The 20,622-nt window shown below is 44.9% G+C and overlaps 1 protein-coding gene across 2 annotated transcripts in view; it reads right to left on the bottom strand.

The window, feature by feature from the left end:
* The window catches only part of LOC144799842 (solute carrier family 23 member 2-like), a 533,849-nt gene that overhangs the window by 332,172 nt on the left and 181,055 nt on the right, over positions 1 to 20,622 (bottom strand). For both annotated transcript variants that reach the window (XM_078671540.1, XM_078671460.1), the window contains exon 2: positions 12,386 to 12,553. In XM_078671540.1, the coding sequence (XP_078527666.1) occupies positions 12,386 to 12,445 (60 nt within the window). In that variant the 5' untranslated portion in view covers positions 12,446 to 12,553. The remainder of the gene's footprint in view (positions 1 to 12,385; positions 12,554 to 20,622) is intronic.

Genomic DNA, 20,622 nt, shown 5'->3' with positions numbered 1-20,622 from the left:
TCAATGGCCCCTCAAGTTTCTGCTGTGGCAGGATCCTGCATAGGTGTGTTGAGGCAATTGCGAAAGCTAGTCCCCATCTTATCTGCCTCCACCCTGCAATCGATCGTATCCGCCACAGTCATTTCGAGACTTGATTATGGTAATGCCTTATACCTAGGCCTACCACAGAAGCTGTTGAGGAAGCTGCAGGTAATACAAAATGATGCGGCCAGGCTGATCCATTCTTTGCCTAGAAACGCGCATGTAACCCCACTGCTTCAGAAGCTGCACTGGCTCCCAGTGAAATTCCGAGTGCAGTTCAAATGTCTCTGTGTGGCCCATAAGGCACTCTTTGGGAAAGCCCCAGAGTACATTAAGCAACGTCTAAAGAGGTACACTCCGGGGAGGCTACTGCGCTCAGGAACAACTCCCAACCTGTTTCAACCTAGGTTCAAATTAAAGACCAAAGGAGGCAGGGCCCTGTCCGTGCTCCTTCCACAACTGTGGAACGAGCTTCCACCTACCTTGAAAGCGGAATCGCAACTTCTACCTTTCAGAAAGAAACTAAAAACGTATCTTTTCAGAAAGGCCTTCATGACATCATAGGAGGTGAAACAACTGAGGTTCTAGGGTCATTAGTGTGTTATGTTTCTTTCTGGTTAAGCGCTTAGAGACCGGTGGTGATAGGCGCTATACAAGCAATCCCTAACATAACATAACATAACATTGGAAATAACCTCACTGTTCAGGTGATTAAAGTGGAGAAAGATGCAGCTGGATACATTCAATAGGTGATGAAAGTGCCAACCATGTTTGACAGCTCGGGGAAATTACAACACAATTGGGACCGAATCACTGACTCAGGATCAGTTAATGGTGATTACCCTCTGCATCATGAAGGAGATCTGGAATAAGGGTAGATGGACTGGAAGATCCCAAGAAAGTTCTGAAAGAACTTTATACCAGACATGCGCTCTCCAGACTGGGGTCACTACCACCAGGTCTGCCTGTTGTCTCCGCACCTGGATGGAAAGATGCTTTATCATGGTGAATGGGGGAAACTTGTACCCCATCTTGTGATGCCAATCCTGAAGAAAAGAATTGACCGCTGGTCCACCGGGGTCTGGTCTTCAGCAGAAGTATCTGGGTAACTGGTGATTCAGGCTGTATGCGAAAAGGTCTATAGAGAATGAGCCACATCTGGACTGAAGTGCCTGGAAGACTACTGAGTTCAGTTTCCAAAGGCTTGCGTCCTGACGATGAAGGGAGTGCCAGTGATTTCCCCGGCAGGTGTTCCGCTGTTACAGAAACTTGATGTTCGAGGCAATAGTCCCAGAAAGTCCTTGCCACGTCCAAGAGGGCTTTCAATCTTGTGCTCCTCAAATGGTTGCTATAGTGCACTACTGCGATGCTGTCGCTTTTCAGAAGGAGCAGCCTCCCCGGCATCCCACCAGTGGGCGACATTGAGATAGGTGTGGGACGCCAAGGGCGAGAGCCTGTATCAGGATCTCCATTGGAGCCAGAGTGGGGAGTCAATCCCGTCTAGGGTACTAGGTGGTTTAGGAGGGGGTCGGTATCAGTAGGTTGAGGTTTTGAGGGGCCGGACGAGGGCAGCAGTATAGGATAAGCAGGCAGAGGCTGGAAATAATCCTTAAATGTGCATTTTAATCATGTAAATGCGTCTAGGTCAACGCTGGGAGTCTGGTCCCGTTCGTGCTTTGCATCCACTGTCGGACAGTTAGCCTGCCCCATAGGTAACAGGAGCGAGGTCCCCAAAGTGTCATCCCTCGAAAGTAGGGGTTCAAAGTAGCGGTCCACCATACTCAATAGTTTCTGCTCACGGGGTGCTACCATCTGCAACACCGCATGGAGAATAGAGGCGTCCATCACCTCACAAAAGTGATCATCGTTGGGGAGGTAGGTCATTCTGTACTCCTCCATATATGAATTCTCAACGTTAATCATGGTGATTACTGAGTACTAAGGGGAATATCTTATTGGGGGTCATCCAATGTAAGTAAAGGGCTCTGGGTTAACCATCCTATATGTGAGGGCAATTGCAATGTTGGGATCTCCCAATTGGTCTGCAAAGCATGTGAGGCCAGTGAGGCACAGAGTTATGCCTCTGGAACTCCACATACACCCAAGAATTTGAAGGGTAGAGGGGATGACTGGGCCTGTGTCCGAGAGAACAAGCGGATGTTTTCCTTTCTGTAACGCTCTGTAATGGAGTTCTGAGTGTGCTGGTTGGTAGAAGCAATGAGTGAGACGTGTGCCTGGCAATCACGTGGAACCCTCTTGTGGCTGGAGGACTACACCACATGTGCCCCTCACACCCCAGCACCAATTAAACGAGAAAAGAGGCAGCAGAAGAGTGACAAGCATTCCTGCGGCACGCTATAATGAAAATAGCAAGTTAATAGCAGAAATACTTCACAATGCTGACAATATGAAGTAGAAACACACAATAATGCGCACAGAGGCTGAAGGTACTTATCTTGGCTGCTGGAGCGGCGAAGAAAGAGGAGGCAGCGAAAGAGACAATGGACATTGGACTATAATTGGGTCCTTGGTTATTGATTGGACAGTTTACTGTTTGACATTTCCCAAGGTTTCATGATAAATGAAGCCTTGTTATATGGTTCAAAAAATGGCAGCTGAATAATAAAGTGAAGAAAGTTAAGGCATAACCCTCGCCTCTGGTCCTGACATAGAATTGGAATGTACTAATTTATTCTCCCTATTGTCTAGTAAAAACACAGGAGACGTTTTGGCTCTACACATTAATTAAAAAATCTGTTATCAGTTAAATGTTGTTTCAGCAACAAAACTGGTAGAATTTGTACAGAACTTGAATGTAGACCCGTAGTCCGCAATTTATCAACGTTGTGCCTGATATGAGGAAGGGATTAGACCTGGAAAGAGGTGTAAACTGGGTTCATGATATTCAATTGTGACTCTGTGTCCAAAGCCAATAAGGCCATGAGAGCCAGTGGGTTCCCGGGTCCTAACGGGCTCTCTTGTGCATTCTTTAAGTCCGACATAGATTTCTGGCCAGACCCCCCTCACCTCCCTGTACATAGATTGTTTTCAAAGTGCAAAAGTCTCCCAATCTTGGAAAGTGTTCTATCCTTCATCCAATTCAGAAAAAGGTATGCAATGCCAATCCAGGGAACTAGAGGCTAATTGCATTACTGGATGTAGAGGCTAAAACATGCACTAACATTTGACTCTGTGAACTTGAGACATGAGTGCCCAAAACTAACATCATACCCTTCTACCAAACTGGTTTCAGGCAGCATACTTGAAACCATCGAAGACATAATAGCCCTGTCATATCTGGCATACAGTTCTTCCATTCCATCACGGCAGCTGCTGTTCGCATGCTTTGTGAATTATTCCGCTGTTTCCGACAGTGTTGACCTCAATCTTCTTTGGGTAGAGCTGTCAGACTGGGGCATACCTGCCAGACTTCTTAGAGCTATTATTGTATTGCACTCAGACACATCACTCAATATCAAGTCTGGCACAGACAACTCAGGGACTCAGCAAGTTTTGACCAACAGGGCCTAAAGCAAGGGTGCATTCTGGCTCCTATGTTGTTTAACCTAGGCACCGCAGAGATATGTCGCGATGGCAAGCTCAGTCCCATCAAAGATCGGCTCCGTTAGGCTCCCAATGATTCAATTTGTGAGTAATCTGCTTATACTAGGTCAAACAAAAATTAGTCTGCACTCTGCAGCATGCTCTCAACAAGCTTAATTTCTACAAACCAGTGAACAAACTGATGGCGAACCCAGATAAAACAAAGGTGATGATTTTCGGCAGGTATAAGAATAAGAGAAACCTAAGATGGAGGCTTGGCAACCAATGGATTACTCAAACATCTAAATACAACTACCTTGATGTCTGGCCATGGATACAGGCAAACCGACTCTCCACCTCAAACATATTAGTGGTCTGACACATATGCCTTATGCTTATTATATCACCAGCTATGCTCCCCAACAGTAGAGGCGATTCTATTAGCCATTCAGGGTTTAGGTGGCTCTAACAGGAGAAATGGGCTGGTGCAAGCTGCCTCCTGACGAGAGCCCCGGCGCTTAATTTTTTTTAAAACAAATTAACCACTGGGTGCAAGTTCCTGGCCTACTGCTGTAGCCAAGTGGAGTCAAGAGTATTTCTATGGTACGCCAAACCCCTACGTATCTGTACACCTGCATGTTATATCCGGGCAGACAATGGCTAATGATGCGTGCACACATGCAGATAATTATTGCATCATGCCCTTCACGGGGGAGGAGAGACTTTCTCAGGTATTCTTCACTGTAAACTGCAGGATCTCCTGCAAATGCTGCTGGCAACTGTACGCAAATGAAATTTGCTGGAGATGAGCCAGATTGTCCAGGTTATGACGCTATCTGGCATAACCGCCCAAATGATTGTAAAGGAGGGGGTGTGGCCTTTTTGTTCAAAAAATGTCTCGTAGTGAAAGAGATCATAGCACAAAACTGTGCCAGTGCAGAGCTGTTAGGGATAAAAGTCTCATTCAAATCCTCATGTATTACAATAATTGTGGTTTACCGCCCGCCACAAAGCTCCCCGGATTTTAATGACGTCCTGTTTGAGCTTCTAACGGACTTGGCCACCAGATATAAGTCCCTCTTGGTGGTTGGCGATTTCAATTACCACTGGGACAAGGTACCCAGAGGCCCCACAGAGACTGAGTTTGAGGCTAATCTCTCGCTGCTTAATTTGCGACAGCTAGTGGTGGGTCCTACTCACGTGAAAGGCCATACATTGGACCTTGTTTGGTCTTCTTTACCCAACACCGAAATCACGGAAACAATCCCTTGCATCTGGTCAGATCATTTTATGATAAAATGCTGGGTTCCAGGCGACCCTGTGAGGGCTGCCCCTAACAAGTCACGGAGGAAAATTAGATCCTGGAGTAAGATGGAATCAAACCTCCTAATTTCAACCCTGCTTTCCCTCACCCCCCCCCAATATGAATGGCATAGATCTGGACCAGGATGTTAGGATCTTAAATACCTGGATCCTCCCCGCCCTGGACAAACTTGTCCCTGAGCAGTTGGAGAGCACTAGAACCAAAGGGAGAGGAGCGCCTTGGTTTGACGCCTCCCTGAAACAAAAGAAGCAAGCCCTTCGTAAGGCAGAGAGAAGGTGGAGACTCCACTATACTCAATCAGACGCCGAAAATTTCAAAACCCTGCTCTCAAAATACAAGGCAGACATCTTGGAAAGAAAGGCTGCTTTCTATGAGGGAAGAATTAGGGAGGCTACCAACATTCAGCGAGAGACATTTACCATTCTAAGGGAACTTACACAACGTGAAGGGAAAATTTCAGTGGGTGACCAACCTGACGGTGACTCCTTTCAATCCTTCTTCCTTCAGAAGGTACAGGATATCATCAATGACATCAATGCACGGACAGTCACAACCATGCTGCCTAGCCAGAATGTTCAGGTGCCATCCATGACTTTGGATAGCTTCCCTCCCATCAACGACAAGTGCTTAGCGCAACTGGTCGCTCAAACTAAATCAGGCTCTAGCATAGATCCATGTCCCCCCAGAATCTTTAAAATGGCTCTGCCAGGCATTCAGCCTCAGGTACTGAGTCTACTGAATAACTCACTTAACTCAGGCTATCTGCCGATTCAGATGAAAGAAGCCAGGGTTTCCCCACTTCTGAAGAAAGCAGGAACAGACACGACAGCCTTAAAAAATTACAGGCCCATTTCGCAGCTGCCTTTTCTAAGCAAGATCCTAGAAGAGCACGTTCTCAGCACTCTAGCCGGACATCTGGAAGAACACCATCTCCTTCATACCAGGCAGGCTGGGTTCCGGCCCCAACATAGCACAGAATTAGTCATGGCCTCGGTCGCCGATGAGTTGAGAGTCAGGGCAGATAACAAACAGAAAACAAATAGTGGGGGAGGGTCATAAAGGGCAATTATTTAACGACCAAGGCTCATCATGCCCCTATAATAGCAACAACAAAATAGAAGAAACCTGGTCAGAAAAACTGTAAGTATGTCAAGCTAAGTCTGAGACCATGAGTCCATTGATGACACTCAAGTGATATCACAGGGCTAGAAAAAATTCCCATTAGCCCACCTTTCTGGTGGAGTATCGTCACGTGGGAGATGTTTCATAAATCCAGTTCTTACAGCACCTGAAGTTGATGCACAGAAGGATTTTGAAATTCTTTGACCACAGTGATTCACTCGTGATGCCAATGGAGTGCAGTGCGCGTGAAAAAAATGAAAGTGTGAGATAAAATTGACTCAAAGAACCAAAAATCGGTTTAATTGGTATGGTGCTCTGGTCAAAACTAAAAACAATACCTCAATAGTTTAAAATAATAACTATATAAAGGCAGGGTGTATTATGGTCATACTTACAGTTTTTCTGACCAGGTTTCTTCTATTTTGTTGTTGCAGATAACAAACAGCCCTGTGCCTTGATTCTATTAGACTTATCGGCAGCTTTCGACACGGTCAGCCACACTATCTTGCTGGACCGTGTCGCAAAATTGGGGATCACAGGCCAGGTGCTAAAATGGCTAGAATCCTTCCTGTCAGGTCGAACCCAGAGAGTACAGCTAGGAGACCAACTGTCTGAGATCCGCGACGTGACCTGGGGGGTGCCCCAGGGGTCGGCGTTATCCCCCCTGCTTTTTAATATCTATCTACAACCACTGGTGGAGGAGCTTATGCGTATGAACTGCGAAATCTTTAATTACGCAGATGATACTCAGCTCTTAGTCCGGCTGGACAACACCAAAGAGGCCCAGGATTCAGTGAGGAATCTGCTCTCATTCACAGTCAACTGGATGACTAACAATCTGTTGAAAGTGAATGCTGATAAGACGGAGGTGCTGGTGATTAGCAACAAAGAGGATCCCTGGAGTGACCTGTACTGGCCCCCCGAGCTAGGAACCACTCCGTCTCCTGGCTCTGTGGTAAAAAGCTTGGGGTTAAGGATCGATGCAGACCTCTCAATGGCCCCTCAAGTTTCTGCTGTGGCAGGATCCTGCATAGGTGTGTTGAGGCAATTGCGAAAGCTAGTCCCCATCTTATCTGCCTCCACCCTGCAATCGATCGTATCCGCCACAGTCATTTCGAGACTTGATTATGGTAATGCCTTATACCTAGGCCTACCACAGAAGCTGTTGAGGAAGCTGCAGGTAATACAAAATGATGCGGCCAGGCTGATCCATTCTTTGCCTAGAAACGCGCATGTAACCCCACTGCTTCAGAAGCTGCACTGGCTCCCAGTGAAATTCCGAGTGCAGTTCAAATGTCTCTGTGTGGCCCATAAGGCACTCTTTGGGAAAGCCCCAGAGTACATTAAGCAACGTCTAAAGAGGTACACTCCGGGGAGGCTACTGCGCTCAGGAACAACTCCCAACCTGTTTCAACCTAGGTTCAAATTAAAGACCAAAGGAGGCAGGGCCCTGTCCGTGCTCCTTCCACAACTGTGGAACGAGCTTCCACCTACCTTGAAAGCGGAATCGCAACTTCTACCTTTCAGAAAGAAACTAAAAACGTATCTTTTCAGAAAGGCCTTCATGACATCATAGGAGGTGAAACAACTGAGGTTCTAGGGTCATTAGTGTGTTATGTTTCTTTCTGGTTAAGCGCTTAGAGACCGGTGGTGATAGGCGCTATACAAGCAATCCCTAACATAACATAACATAACATTGGAAATAACCTCACTGTTCAGGTGATTAAAGTGGAGAAAGATGCAGCTGGATACATTCAATAGGTGATGAAAGTGCCAACCATGTTTGACAGCTCGGGGAAATTACAACACAATTGGGACCGAATCACTGACTCAGGATCAGTTAATGGTGATTACCCTCTGCATCATGAAGGAGATCTGGAATAAGGGTAGATGGACTGGAAGATCCCAAGAAAGTTCTGAAAGAACTTTATACCAGACATGCGCTCTCCAGACTGGGGTCACTACCACCAGGTCTGCCTGTTGTCTCCGCACCTGGATGGAAAGATGCTTTATCATGGTGAATGGGGGAAACTTGTACCCCATCTTGTGATGCCAATCCTGAAGAAAAGAATTGACCGCTGGTCCACCGGGGTCTGGTCTTCAGCAGAAGTATCTGGGTAACTGGTGATTCAGGCTGTATGCGAAAAGGTCTATAGAGAATGAGCCACATCTGGACTGAAGTGCCTGGAAGACTACTGAGTTCAGTTTCCAAAGGCTTGCGTCCTGACGATGAAGGGAGTGCCAGTGATTTCCCCGGCAGGTGTTCCGCTGTTACAGAAACTTGATGTTCGAGGCAATAGTCCCAGAAAGTCCTTGCCACGTCCAAGAGGGCTTTCAATCTTGTGCTCCTCAAATGGTTGCTATAGTGCACTACTGCGATGCTGTCGCTTTTCAGAAGGAGCAGCCTCCCCGGCATCCCACCAGTGGGCGACATTGAGATAGGTGTGGGACGCCAAGGGCGAGAGCCTGTATCAGGATCTCCATTGGAGCCAGAGTGGGGAGTCAATCCCGTCTAGGGTACTAGGTGGTTTAGGAGGGGGTCGGTATCAGTAGGTTGAGGTTTTGAGGGGCCGGACGAGGGCAGCAGTATAGGATAAGCAGGCAGAGGCTGGAAATAATCCTTAAATGTGCATTTTAATCATGTAAATGCGTCTAGGTCAACGCTGGGAGTCTGGTCCCGTTCGTGCTTTGCATCCACTGTCGGACAGTTAGCCTGCCCCATAGGTAACAGGAGCGAGGTCCCCAAAGTGTCATCCCTCGAAAGTAGGGGTTCAAAGTAGCGGTCCACCATACTCAATAGTTTCTGCTCACGGGGTGCTACCATCTGCAACACCGCATGGAGAATAGAGGCGTCCATCACCTCACAAAAGTGATCATCGTTGGGGAGGTAGGTCATTCTGTACTCCTCCATATATGAATTCTCAACGTTAATCATGGTGATTACTGAGTACTAAGGGGAATATCTTATTGGGGGTCATCCAATGTAAGTAAAGGGCTCTGGGTTAACCATCCTATATGTGAGGGCAATTGCAATGTTGGGATCTCCCAATTGGTCTGCAAAGCATGTGAGGCCAGTGAGGCACAGAGTTATGCCTCTGGAACTCCACATACACCCAAGAATTTGAAGGGTAGAGGGGATGACTGGGCCTGTGTCCGAGAGAACAAGCGGATGTTTTCCTTTCTGTAACGCTCTGTAATGGAGTTCTGAGTGTGCTGGTTGGTAGAAGCAATGAGTGAGACGTGTGCCTGGCAATCACGTGGAACCCTCTTGTGGCTGGAGGACTACACCACATGTGCCCCTCACACCCCAGCACCAATTAAACGAGAAAAGAGGCAGCAGAAGAGTGACAAGCATTCCTGCGGCACGCTATAATGAAAATAGCAAGTTAATAGCAGAAATACTTCACAATGCTGACAATATGAAGTAGAAACACACAATAATGCGCACAGAGGCTGAAGGTACTTATCTTGGCTGCTGGAGCGGCGAAGAAAGAGGAGGCAGCGAAAGAGACAATGGACATTGGACTATAATTGGGTCCTTGGTTATTGATTGGACAGTTTACTGTTTGACATTTCCCAAGGTTTCATGATAAATGAAGCCTTGTTATATGGTTCAAAAAATGGCAGCTGAATAATAAAGTGAAGAAAGTTAAGGCATAACCCTCGCCTCTGGTCCTGACATAGAATTGGAATGTACTAATTTATTCTCCCTATTGTCTAGTAAAAACACAGGAGACGTTTTGGCTCTACACATTAATTAAAAAATCTGTTATCAGTTAAATGTTGTTTCAGCAACAAAACTGGTAGAATTTGTACAGAACTTGAATGTAGACCCGTAGTCCGCAATTTATCAACGTTGTGCCTGATATGAGGAAGGGATTAGACCTGGAAAGAGGTGTAAACTGGGTTCATGATATTCAATTGTGACTCTGTGTCCAAAGCCAATAAGGCCATGAGAGCCAGTGGGTTCCCGGGTCCTAACGGGCTCTCTTGTGCATTCTTTAAGTCCGACATAGATTTCTGGCCAGACCCCCCTCACCTCCCTGTACATAGATTGTTTTCAAAGTGCAAAAGTCTCCCAATCTTGGAAAGTGTTCTATCCTTCATCCAATTCAGAAAAAGGTATGCAATGCCAATCCAGGGAACTAGAGGCTAATTGCATTACTGGATGTAGAGGCTAAAACATGCACTAACATTTGACTCTGTGAACTTGAGACATGAGTGCCCAAAACTAACATCATACCCTTCTACCAAACTGGTTTCAGGCAGCATACTTGAAACCATCGAAGACATAATAGCCCTGTCATATCTGGCATACAGTTCTTCCATTCCATCACGGCAGCTGCTGTTCGCATGCTTTGTGAATTATTCCGCTGTTTCCGACAGTGTTGACCTCAATCTTCTTTGGGTAGAGCTGTCAGACTGGGGCATACCTGCCAGACTTCTTAGAGCTATTATTGTATTGCACTCAGACACATCACTCAATATCAAGTCTGGCACAGACAACTCAGGGACTCAGCAAGTTTTGACCAACAGGGCCTAAAGCAAGGGTGCATTCTGGCTCCTATGTTGTTTAACCTAGGCACCGCAGAGATATGTCGCGATGGCAAGCTCAGTCCCATCAAAGATCGGCTCCGTTAGGCTCCCAATGATTCAATTTGTGAGTAATCTGCTTATACTAGGTCAAACAAAAATTAGTCTGCACTCTGCAGCATGCTCTCAACAAGCTTAATTTCTACAAACCAGTGAACAAACTGATGGCGAACCCAGATAAAACAAAGGTGATGATTTTCGGCAGGTATAAGAATAAGAGAAACCTAAGATGGAGGCTTGGCAACCAATGGATTACTCAAACATCTAAATACAACTACCTTGATGTCTGGCCATGGATACAGGCAAACCGACTCTCCACCTCAAACATATTAGTGGTCTGACACATATGCCTTATGCTTATTATATCACCAGCTATGCTCCCCAACAGTAGAGGCGATTCTATTAGCCATTCAGGGTTTAGGTGGCTCTAACAGGAGAAATGGGCTGGTGCAAGCTGCCTCCTGACGAGAGCCCCGGCGCTTAATTTTTTTTAAAACAAATTAACCACTGGGTGCAAGTTCCTGGCCTACTGCTGTAGCCAAGTGGAGTCAAGAGTATTTCTATGGTACGCCAAACCCCTACGTATCTGTACACCTGCATGTTATATCCGGGCAGACAATGGCTAATGATGCGTGCACACATGCAGATAATTATTGCATCATGCCCTTCACGGGGGAGGAGAGACTTTCTCAGGTATTCTTCACTGTAAACTGCAGGATCTCCTGCAAATGCTGCTGGCAACTGTACGCAAATGAAATTTGCTGGAGATGAGCCAGATTGTCCTAGGTGGTGTATACAGAGATGGTTTTTCTCCTGGGATGGTCTACCAGTTAGCTAGTCAGCAGTGAAAAGACTCGGATACACAGTACGTCCTTAAGGTAGTCTTTATTTGAGTATCTTTGTTCTTGTAGGCTCTCCAGGATGGATGCAACCAATGCTTAAATTAAGGGGTGACAGAAGTGCACCCATTTTGGTGGACCAGCACTTATTTTTCCCTCAACATATTTTGATCCAGAGCAATAGAGAGCAAACACAAAAAGGGTAAAGGAGAATGAAGAGAAAGACAGAAAAATAGTGACACATGGAGAAAGCAGAGATGAAGATGTACCTGCAAGGTAAACTAGTGAAGAGGGTCTGGTGGTGGATAAAAGAGGCATGAGGTAGAATCAAGACTATGCAGCCTCGGTATTCAGCACACTAACCCTGGATACCACTTTCTGCGAGCTTCTGAGTAAAGCTTTGGACCCCAGCTGTTATTCATTTACAAATTAAAACATATTACCACATGTGATAGCATAACATTCCACATTCCTAGGTCGACTTGACAAAAACCCAACACACTTATATATCGGAGAATGCAGTTCTTTGAAGTAAATGGAGTGACAGACAGGGACCTGGTTTTCCAGTGGGGAGCAACACAAAACTTAGTCAATAAGTCCATACAGAATTTCAGCAATGACCAGATATAAACTATGGGTTATATAACTGAGACCAACATGGCAGGGGAAGTCATGACTAGATGCAAACCATTTAAACTCCCCATGCCCAAACTGTTTTCACAAGAACACCCATGAGATGTACAAGCACCATAGTGACCCATTAGAAACTGAAGGTTCATATTGGAGTTGCACTTCTTGCATATGCAATATGTTTGCCAAACCACCTTCTATCTCTTATCTTACCTTAAAACACAGGCACACCGGCAAATACTAAGCTGAAATACATGTCTCATTTTCTTCTGGAACTGGCCCACGTCCTATCATACCCTCTTTCCCACCTTACCTGAATGCCAAGGAAGATGCACAGGTACCATGGTGGTATTTCAGTCACTGTGTATATCATCTTGTTCCCATCAGTGTCATGGTGTGAATCTTTCTCGTCAGGTTCAGCCTCCTCGTTGCAAGCACCACTGTATTCTGTGACTACAAAGTTGTACGCTCCATCTTCAATCTGTGATTTAAAAAAAGGTGAATCAGGGAGGGATGAAACTTGGTAGAATGAACGGATTCCTGAGACCCATTGTTTCTGTAAGAGGAGCCCCAATATAGTAGGGAGTAGGGGTACAAGCCTAGTATTGACAGCATATGAGTTCACCTAATAAGAGTTCAGAGGGTACAGGGTATATTCAGTCTATAATCCTAGGAAACCTATGCCCTGTATCGAGGGAACACATTTACTGCAGTTCCAGAAGGCATATAGATCAGACTTCATACGTATCCAAACGAATCTTCCACCAAGACTTAATATATTACATCAATGTTTCAAGCATTCAAACTCCCTTGGACTACAAAAGCCACAACAGACACTCCACCATTAATCAAACGTGTTCCTGTGTTACATCCCTGCAGCCAGAGACCACAAAGTCTGACTCTTTCCTTGCCAATAGTACCAGAGCCTCTCCAGGTACTGTGGACTGAGGGTGAAGCTGTCAAATCTCTGTAGCAGTCAAATTAAGTCACTCCTAAGAGTCATTGATACATATATACTTAACGCTATAATGTCTCATATAAGATTGTCTATCATTGTGCTGCAGCTCTACGATAGACCTTTAAACTGCAGCATACCATGGTTTGGATCCTTCTATGTGATAACCCCTTATAATCATAAAGACTCTTACAGCTACCTACCCCGGATGCAAATTAAAAGAATCATTTATTTAAATCCTTCCAGTTTAATCCACAACTTGTTCTGTGCAATGGTCCAGCATTTCTGACATGAAATGAATCCATAAATAGTTTGCTTGATATGTGTAGGGACAGAAATTCTCGTCTTTTCCTAGATCAGCTCCAGCTGGTTGAAGTACATGCCTTTGTGATGCTTGGTATGCAGCACAACATCTTATATTGTTACATGACGTAACACAATGTGACATAATATAACACAGTTCGGCCAGTCTCCATATGCTTGCCAGTGAAAAATGAATGTTGCCAATAAAACATGTTATTTGGAATTCATACAAAGGCCAAATTCCATGGAACCCTGACACAAGCTACACATGTGGATGCGTTAACAGCATCTATTTTAGGTCATCTGCGCTCCTCAGCCCCACTTCTCAACCATCATCCGTACTTCTCTTCCAGCATCCATACTTTTCATCCTCATCCAGGGCTTCTCCTCCCTACTTCTTTTCCATCATCACTACTTCTCATACGTCATCCCTACTTCTTTTCCGTCATCCCTGCTTCTCTTACATCATCGCAACTTCTTTTCTCTTATCCCTATTTCTCATCCATCATCCTTACTTCTCATCCTTAATCCTTACTTGTCATCCATCATCCCTGCTTCTTATTCCTACTTCTAATCAATCATGCCTACTTGTCATCCCTGCTAATCATCCATCATCCCTACTTCTCTTCCATCATCCCTACTTCTCATCCCTGCTCCCCATTCATCACCCCTACTTCTCATCCATCTTCTCTACTTTTCATCCATAATTTTTGCTACACTTCTCTTCTTCTCATCCTTCATCTCTACTTCTCATCCATCATCCCTACTTCTCTCCCATCACCCCTACTTCTCTTGCATCAGCCCTACTTCTCATGCCTCATCCCTACTTCTAATCCATAATCCCTACATCTCATCCATCATACATCATCCCTACTTCTCATCCATCATCCCTATGTCTCATCCCTACTTCTCATCATATTTCTTCTCATGCAGAATCTGTTATCCCTACTTCTCACCTATCATTCATCATACCTACTCCTCATCTATCATTCCTACTTCTCATCTATCTTCCTCACTACTCATACATCATCCATACATCTCATCCCTACTTCCCATCCATCATCCCTATTTCTTATCCCTACTTCTCATGAATCATCCATCATCCCTACTTCACATCCCTACTTGTAATATGTCATCTCAACTTCTCATTCCTCAGTCATACCAACACACTTTCAATGTTGAGAACACACCTTCACACTGATTGAGTGGCAACTGCTAATCAGTGTTATGAGCGATGGCTGCATTCACTTTGTCTAGCCACTGATAAAACAGCATTCTAACTGCAAACTGTGCAGTTTGCTTTCAGTGAATCAAAGGCTGTATATCATTTCATTTTATTTGAGCGCTTTCTATTTACACAGACCAAATCAGAGAGCTCTGATGGTTTGATAGAGTCAAAGGTCCTCGGGATGGTCGATAAATCAACACTTGGGTACTGGGGTATATACAGGTCATCAGAAACCTTGTCTGGTTTCAGTTTAATATTGTAACAAAGTTTTTAAAATAAAATCTTGGATACAGGGTAATATGGTTCATCAGAAATCCTTTCTGGTTTCAGTTGTATTTGTAACAAAGAAAATGTGTCAGACTGAGGCTGCCTTTAGCTCTGAAAGCTTTGCGTTTTTTTCTTTCCTTGGAATTTGCAGATTTTAGGGCCTGGGCATCAGTTGTGAAGGATTCTAGGAAGAGCAAGGCCTTGACAGAGTTGTTAGTATCAAACTGAAACCAGAAAATGTTTTTGAATTGCATCACCCTCTCTCCAACGGTTGATTTATGGCCCAGGTAGGAGGCCCTTTGTCTTCCCCAAACTAACAGTGCTTTCCACAGAGGCATGTGTAAACAGAAAATCACTCACTTAAAAAAAATGAAATACTGCGCAGACTTAGATCTACTGGAAGCAAACACCAGTTGTATTTCCCCTTGTCTGTCAACAACCAGCATGTGCAAGGGGAAGGGTGTTTTTTTCACTGGCTAGACAAATAAAATGCAGCCCTCTTTCTTAACTGTGATTGGCTGTTGCCAATCAATGAGTATGAAGGCCTGTTTCTCCACATTGAAAGTGTTTTGTTATGATTGAGGGACGAGGAATGTAAAGTAGGGATGATGGATGAGGAGTAGAAATAAGAAGTAGGGATGATGATAAGAAGTAAGGATGATGGATAAGAAGTAGGGGTGATGGATGCGAAGTAGGACTGAGAAGTAGGGCTGCTGATGTTGGATGAGAAATAGGGATGAGAATTAGGGATGATGGATGAGAAGTAGAGATGAATACAAAGATAGGATGATGTATGAGAAGTAGAAATGAGAAGCAAGGCTGATGGATGAGAAGTTGGGATGAGAAGTAGGGATGACGGATGAGAAGTCGAAGTGTGAAGTAACGATAATGGATGAAAGTAGGGATGAGAAGCAGGGCTGAGGGATGAGAATTAGGGATGATGGAAGAAAAGCAGGCATGCTGGATGAGAAGTAAGGATGAAGGATGAGAAGTTGAGATGATGGATGATAATAAAAGAAGATGCATGAGAAGTAGGATGGAGAAGCAGTTATGACGTATGAGAAGTAAGAATGATGGATGAGAAGCAGGGATGAGAAATAGGGATGATGGATGAGAAGTCAGAACGGTGGATGAGAAGTAGGGATGAGAAACAGGGATGAGGGATGGGAAGTAGGGATGATGGAAGAAAAGTAAGGGTGATGGATAGAAGTTAGGGATGAAAAGTAGCAATGCTGGATGAGTAGTAGGGATGAGAAGCAGAGGTGAGGAATGAGAAGTAGGGATAATGGAAGAGATGTAGGGATAATGGATGAGAAGTTGGGATGAGCAACAGGATGATGGATGAGAGGTATATATAATGGAAGGGAAGTAGGGAGGGTGGATTAGAAGTAGGGATGATGGATAAAAATTAGGGATGATGGAAAAGAAGGAGGGATGATTGATTAGCAGTAGCGATGAGTAGTAGAGATGTTGGAAGAGAAGTAGGAAGGATGTATGAGAAGTAGAGATGAGGGATGGGAAGTAGTGATGATGGAAAAGAAGAAGGTATGATGGAATACCAGTAGGGATGAGTACTAGAGATGATGGAAGAGAAGTAAGGATGACGGATGAGAATGTCCTAAAATGGGTGCTGTATAGGACCTTGTTTAGAGTTTGGCAGGTATGGTAAATCCACCCAAAAGTGGAGAATTTCCTGTCCCCTGTATTAAGTATGCATTTATATCAGGGGGACTTTCAATAGGGAGGACTGAACATCTGCCACTTTATGCCGGATTTCCTGATGTGCCAAGCTCTAAATAAGGTCCCACACTTTATAACTAATACATATGAAAGAGCTGCATGGCATACAAAAGGGCATACAAATGGCAATACAATCCCATACAAATAGCTGCAAACATAGCATATAGGCAGGACCGAAAGAGTTAGTTCTTACCTCGGGCTTTGCATCGCTCAAGTCATGACCCATAACCACATTCCACAATAGTAATAAATAGCCTATGACACCCTTCACATCTGCATATTTATTATAAATCGATGGATACATTTTTAAAAGTTAGAGGGGTGCTCAGAGTGACCTGTGTGTCAATAGAGGCTACAACAGAAAACCTATAAAGGCAAAAGGTACTAACTTAACCTTCCCCCCCAAGCCCTCCATACTCATGATACCTTAACTTGCATCCCACCGTTTCCTGTGGATGCCGGGTCTGGTGACTTAGTGAACTAATGTGTCCACTGTAGAGGCCTGTGTTTGCCTCATGGTCACAAGTTTAAATCCCAGTGGGTTCATTCAGCCTTTCATCCTTCTGAGGTCAATAAAATAAGTACCATTGAATTGGATAACAATAAACATCTTGGTGAACGTGCGCTCTACAAAAAAACATGTTCTGTTAGGTGAGGTATGGATGAGAAGCAGATTGAGTATATTGATAATTGTGTGATTACTTGATTGATTATATGGCTTAAATAATTGGTTTATTACTTGAGAGGGGAGAGAGCGCCATCAAATTATAAACACAATCTTTTTCAGGGTGAATCACAAACATCTCTAAATAAACATGTGCTTACCCCCCTGCTAGCTTGGTACAAAATTAGCCAGGCTTAATTTAGAGTTCATAGGTAAAGTATTTATGCAGTACTCAAACAGTAATAAAGTCAAAACACACAAGAAAAATTCCAAATTAATTTAATAAAATACAGTACATATTTATAAATAAAATGATGCCTAAATGTCAAAAATATAATGAGTAGAACCTGGATTCATGAATTTTTAAATCTTCAGGTGAAAATAGAGCCATCAGCATAAATCGCCAATCACAGTTATCTGGTCGTGCTGGACCAGGTCAAAGTCATGAGTTCAAGCTGACGGCGATAAAGCGTGGGTCAGATACAGGGCCCAAGTTCTTCCAGGTGAAGAGTTTACCTTCTACTTAGTCAAGTTCTGTGCAAGGAGCTTCAGCTGGAGCTTCGCATTGGTGAGGGCCACAAGAAGATGGCATGAAGAGAAGGTCACCTTGTGAGCTTCGCACTGACAGAAGACACAGGTGGTTGCAGCTGATGCGAAGAGAAGGTTGCAGTCAGAGCTTTGCCTTGATGGGAGATGAGGGCTGTGGTTACTGACTTGAAGAGTCTCCTTGCAGTCATGAAGAGCTCAAAACATCTGGATTTTCACCTGTAGTTCAGTGTTTGCAGGTTTTGAGGAGTACACGCGGAAGCCAGCCAAGAGTCCATGGCACCTCTTGGGGATCAGGACTCACTCCAGCAGAGGCCAGCAGCAGGGCTCAGGCAGGTCCAGTTGGTGCCACTTTGCTGATGTTTATGACTCTGAAAGTGCACTGGAGCCTGCTAAGCCGGCCCCTGTGCCAGTGCTTTCTCCCTAAAACTAATATTCAGACAGAATATTGAGTTGGGAATGTCGACTTACACAAATATTGAGTTGTAAATATAATTTTTAATCATTTTTAACCCAGTGAGGTGTGAGGACTCGGGTCCTGCTCATTTCAAATAAACCCCCCAACATGTAGCACACCATACATACAGTGGTTATATACAACATCATAACAAGTCAGGTATCTGCATCATCTGGATCAGATCCATCCTGTGTGGGCTCCTGAAGTTCCAGTCCCTCTCTATATTTACACCATGGTGACCATATTTTCTCCCACTTTTTAACACACCCCCTGCTTCTATATATCATTTTTCGGCTCTTTGGCACCAACCAAGGTCGCGTTCCCATTCTCGCAGGGATGGAGGCGAGGGTGTCCCCCATCTCCTTGCAACATGTAGCACACCATACATACAGTGGTTATATACAACATCATAACAAGTCAAGTATCTGCATTATCTGGATCAGATCCATCCTATGTGGGCTCCTGAAGTTCCAGTCCCTCTCTATATTTACACCATGGTGACCATATTTTCTCCCACTTTTTAACACACCCCCTGCTTCTATATATCATGTTTCGGCTCTTTGGCACTAACCAAAGTCGCGTTCCCATTCTCGCAGGGATGGAGGCGAGGGTGTCCCCCATCTACTTGCAATGTTCAATTTGGCAATCCCTGCCGCAAGAGCGAGCCATATTCCCGTACACTTGGGCCAATCCAGATCACCTGTAACCATCAATAGAAGCCATTTGGCATTCATAGGGACTGTCACTCCAGAGAATCTAGGGCCAGATGTAGGTAGGATTGATTTACCGATTCATAATTACCGAATTTTACCGATTCGGTAATTAAGAATCGGTAAATCAGAGGGGTGGGTATGTAGGTATTGCAGATGTGCTGGAATACCGAATCGGAGAAATTCGGTATTTACCGATTCGGTAAATACCGATCGGTAATGCCCATTCATTCCTAGGGCTTTGAAGCCCATAGGAATGAATGGGCATTACCGATCGGTATTTACCGAATCGGTAAATACCGAATTTCACAAGGGTGCAGGGGTGTCACTTTGACACCCTCTGGCCCCCCCAAAAGAGGCTCGGGTGCCATGTGGCAGGCATACATGCCCTAAGGGCAGGTCTGCCTGTCATATGGCATAGGTGTGCATGCACACATGTGCATGCACACCGGAATCAGTATTTTACCATCAAATTGGATTTGATGGTAAAATACCGATTCGGTAAGGCTTGTGGGACTCAGAAGAGTCCCACCTACATCTCAAATTTACCGAATCGGTAAAAATACCGATTCGGTAGTTTACAGAATCGGTAAATTTACCGATCGGTAAATTTACCGATTCTGTAAAATTGAGTGCCCTACATCTCAGATTCCAATTACCGGTCGGTAACGGCCGATTTCGCCCGTTACCGACCGGTAATTGGCCACCTACATCTGGCCCCTAGACATTATGTTGTTGACCCCATGCCAATATCTTCCTATCACCGAAATTCCCATAAAATGTGAAAAAAGGTACTCTCCTGCTGGCATCCTCTGACACAAAGTGCTGTGTGCACCCTGCCCCAGGTGTGTAAAAGCATGCGAGGGTAGTAAGTACTATGTAGTATTTTAAGTTGTACCAATCTGAACCTCAACCGAACTGCAATTTCTCTAGGGCTCTTTATTGCCTCCTGCCAGTCTGCATCATCCAGGTTTCCTAGATGGTCTATCCATATTGATCACAAGGTCACCAATGGGTCTGGAATGTTATTAATTAGCTTACGGCATATTGTGGAGAATGTTTTGTTGGGAATAGGGTCGAGGAGCAGTCTGTTCTCAAGAGGTGAATAGTACAGTAAGGCCCTGTTGGACGTAGCCCTGCAGGGCATGCGCCAGTCTGAGGTGGTGATATCTTTGCGTGTCGTGTAAGGCATAGTCCTGCAGCAAGCCTTCAAATGCAAGTGGAGCCTCCCCTCTCCATATATCGCCCAGATGTTCAATGCCTATCAATTTCCAGTGTCCAAAGCCCTCACAGGTCACCGTATCTCTCAGGAGATTCCCCTCCCACAGTGGGGTCCAACTGGTTAACCTCCCGGCCCAGCCCAGCATTCTATTGGCCTCTCTCCAGCACTCCACATCCACTCGTGTGTGCTCTGGGCACTCCAGACGCCTCCTTCCTGAGTACAAGAGTTGCACCCATTGGCCCTTGGGCATCGCAGCTCTATCTACTCTATACGCAGGTTTTCAGCATACACACAATCATTTATGACCAGCAGCTGCGAGGCCCAATAGTACAGCCTAATATCTGGGACTGCCAATCCCCCATCGTACACCCCCTGTTGCAGTTTGTGTAACGCTATCCTGGGGTGCCTCCCTGCCACAGCAGTATTCAGACCTAATGAGATATTCTTTTAAAGATTGT

Source organism: Lissotriton helveticus, chromosome 1_1 (genome assembly GCF_964261635.1).
Source record: "Lissotriton helveticus chromosome 1_1, aLisHel1.1, whole genome shotgun sequence".
Taxonomy (NCBI): Eukaryota; Metazoa; Chordata; class Amphibia; order Caudata; family Salamandridae; genus Lissotriton; species Lissotriton helveticus.
This window is presented reverse-complemented; position numbering and strand designations above follow the sequence as displayed.